The 2,346-nt window shown below is 32.1% G+C and overlaps 1 protein-coding gene across 1 annotated transcript; it reads left to right on the forward strand.

Annotated features, from left to right (window-relative positions):
- LOC111309549 (B3 domain-containing protein At3g25182-like) lies at nt 1–768 on the forward strand. Its single transcript, XM_022908581.2, has one exon. It carries the CDS (start codon nt 32–34, stop codon nt 635–637), a length of 606 nt encoding a protein of 201 aa, XP_022764316.2. The 5' UTR covers nt 1–31; the 3' UTR covers nt 638–768.
- The last annotated feature ends 1,578 nt before the right edge of the window (nt 769–2,346 follow it).

The raw sequence follows: 2,346 nt of genomic DNA on the forward strand, positions 1-2,346 counted from the left end.
TCTGGGTACCAAACGTTGCGTCGGGAGTGGAATGGAAACTTGTGTTGAAGATGGAGAAGAAGAGTTGATCACCAGGAACAAAAAGAAGCCCAAGACAGGCAACAATGAAAACACCCAGAAGCCGAAGCTGAAGAACCAGAATCAGAAACCCGATCGAACATTGGTTGAGCTTACTGCGTTAGGTTTAGAACCGCCTCCCGACATGCCAGAAGCGTTCAAGAATGTGATTGAAACCGTGGGTGGGTCTGACATAAAGCTGGTTATACAAAAGTTTATACAAGTTACTGATTTGAACCCATCCCAAAATCGTTTGTCAATGACTGTGAAACAAGTTAGGATTAAGTTTTTGAGTGAAACTGAGGAGGAAAGAGTGAAGAACAATGGAGTAATAGATGTTGTATTCGTAGAACCATGTCTTAAGGTATCTAAGTTGCACTTAACCAAATGGGACATCGGAAAGACCTGCTCTGCTTATGTTTTCAAGACCGAGTGGAATGACATTGTGAAGAACAATGCCGACAGTCTCAAGCCAAAAGCGGTGGTGCAGATTTGGTCGTTTCGCGTCGGACCGGAATCAAAGCTTGGTTTTGCCATGATCAAGGTTAGAGACGGGGGAGATGGTCACATGGTCAATTAGCCAATGAATTTAAGGTTCAAGTGGCTAAGATTCTAACAAATTAATTAATGTAACTGCTTATGTTTTCAACCATTAGTATCCAGGTTTAGATTTCTTTATGTTTGGGTATTCTTTTTGTAATGGAATTTACTTTCTCCAAGTAATTAATTTTATCTATGGTTTTTTTTTCCTTTTTTTAGTTGTTCAACTTTAACGGTGAATAAATAACTCACGGGAAAGGAAGAAAACCTTGGTTCAAAACTAAGATCTCTATGTCTTTAAGAACTCTTTAGTCATTAAGGTAATGAATTAATGACAAAAATTGTATTGTTAAGTCCTCGTTCTGAAAATGATGTTAGACGAAATATATTTTTTCATTCAAAAGAAATTTGATTTCTCCAAAATAGCATGCATATACAAAAACTTAAGCATGCATTTATATCAATATTATTAATTTCATTTTGATATTGATTGTATCGATCTGTACATTCCAATTTTATCAAAATACATTATATTTAAAAGTATTTTTTCATCCCGATCAACTTGATACTGACTAATACTGAATGTTTTTGTAATTTTGACCAATTTCGCTAAATTAACCATTCTCGATCAGTACATAACTGTGAAAGTTAAGATAAGGGATATGTTTTATGGTCCCTTGCGAGTACCAGAGGCAATATGGGCTGGCATTTTAGCTATTAAAACAGCAATGGAAATTTTATACACATCTACATGGGGGGGAGGGGGGGGTGGGGGTGACAAGCTTTAATTATTGAGTCAGACTCAAAACAGGCTATTAATGCTATGCTAAATAGGAAAGACTGATCGTGGGAGCTGTGGAAAGAGATGTAGGAGATTGATCATTTGAAGACAAAATAGGACAGGTGAACTTTGTGCATGTTTTTAGGGAGGCTAATGCTTTTGTAGATTCACTGGTTAGAATGGGTATGGATTCTTCAACTCCGTTTTATGCTTCTTTATAGAAGAATGTATTTGTATTCAATAATTGTAATATGATGTCAGGCGTAGGATGATGCCAGTAAATGCAGTATGCTTGACCTGTTACATGTACCTTTGGTCCCTACAAATAAAATGTGTTTTGGCTGAGAAAAAAAAATGACTGTGAAGCATAATTTGTAATTTTATGATTTATCTTTTGTTTTTTGTTTATTATTTTTAACTTAATAAAAATTAAAGAACAAAATAAAACCTGTAAAAGTTTGAACTTGAGCTGTCTCCTTATTTTTTAGAGCAACTCTTTGTTTTACATTTTGATTTTTCAAATCAAATGTTTATATCTATTTCAAACCTTAAGATTTAAGGCTTTTAAAGCTAAAGTTACTTTCTTTTTCATTTTTTTATTTTCATTTTAATATTTTATTTTTTTCATATATTTGTTTTTATTTTAATATATTCTTACATAAAAAATATCTATTTAAATATTATATGATCAGATTAAATGTTTAAAATATTATGATAAATTGATAATATTATTTCTTAAAATTTTAAATTATTTATTTGATATTTGAAAATATTGTATATTTATTTTGCATATTATTATTTTTTAAAGTGAAATAAACAGTTTTATTCATAATAAAGAAAGTGACATTTATAGCCGAACTACAAAATCACAGGATCAGTGAACACCCATCTTGGCTAAAGCGTTTGCAAAAAGATTTGCTTCTCTGATGACATGAACAAAAATAATATTCTTAATCCTATCGAAAAGA

Source organism: Durio zibethinus, chromosome 19 (genome assembly GCF_047325235.1).
Source record: "Durio zibethinus cultivar Kanyao isolate XHJ-2024 chromosome 19, ASM4732523v1, whole genome shotgun sequence".
Lineage (NCBI taxonomy): Eukaryota > Viridiplantae > Streptophyta > Magnoliopsida > Malvales > Malvaceae > Durio > Durio zibethinus.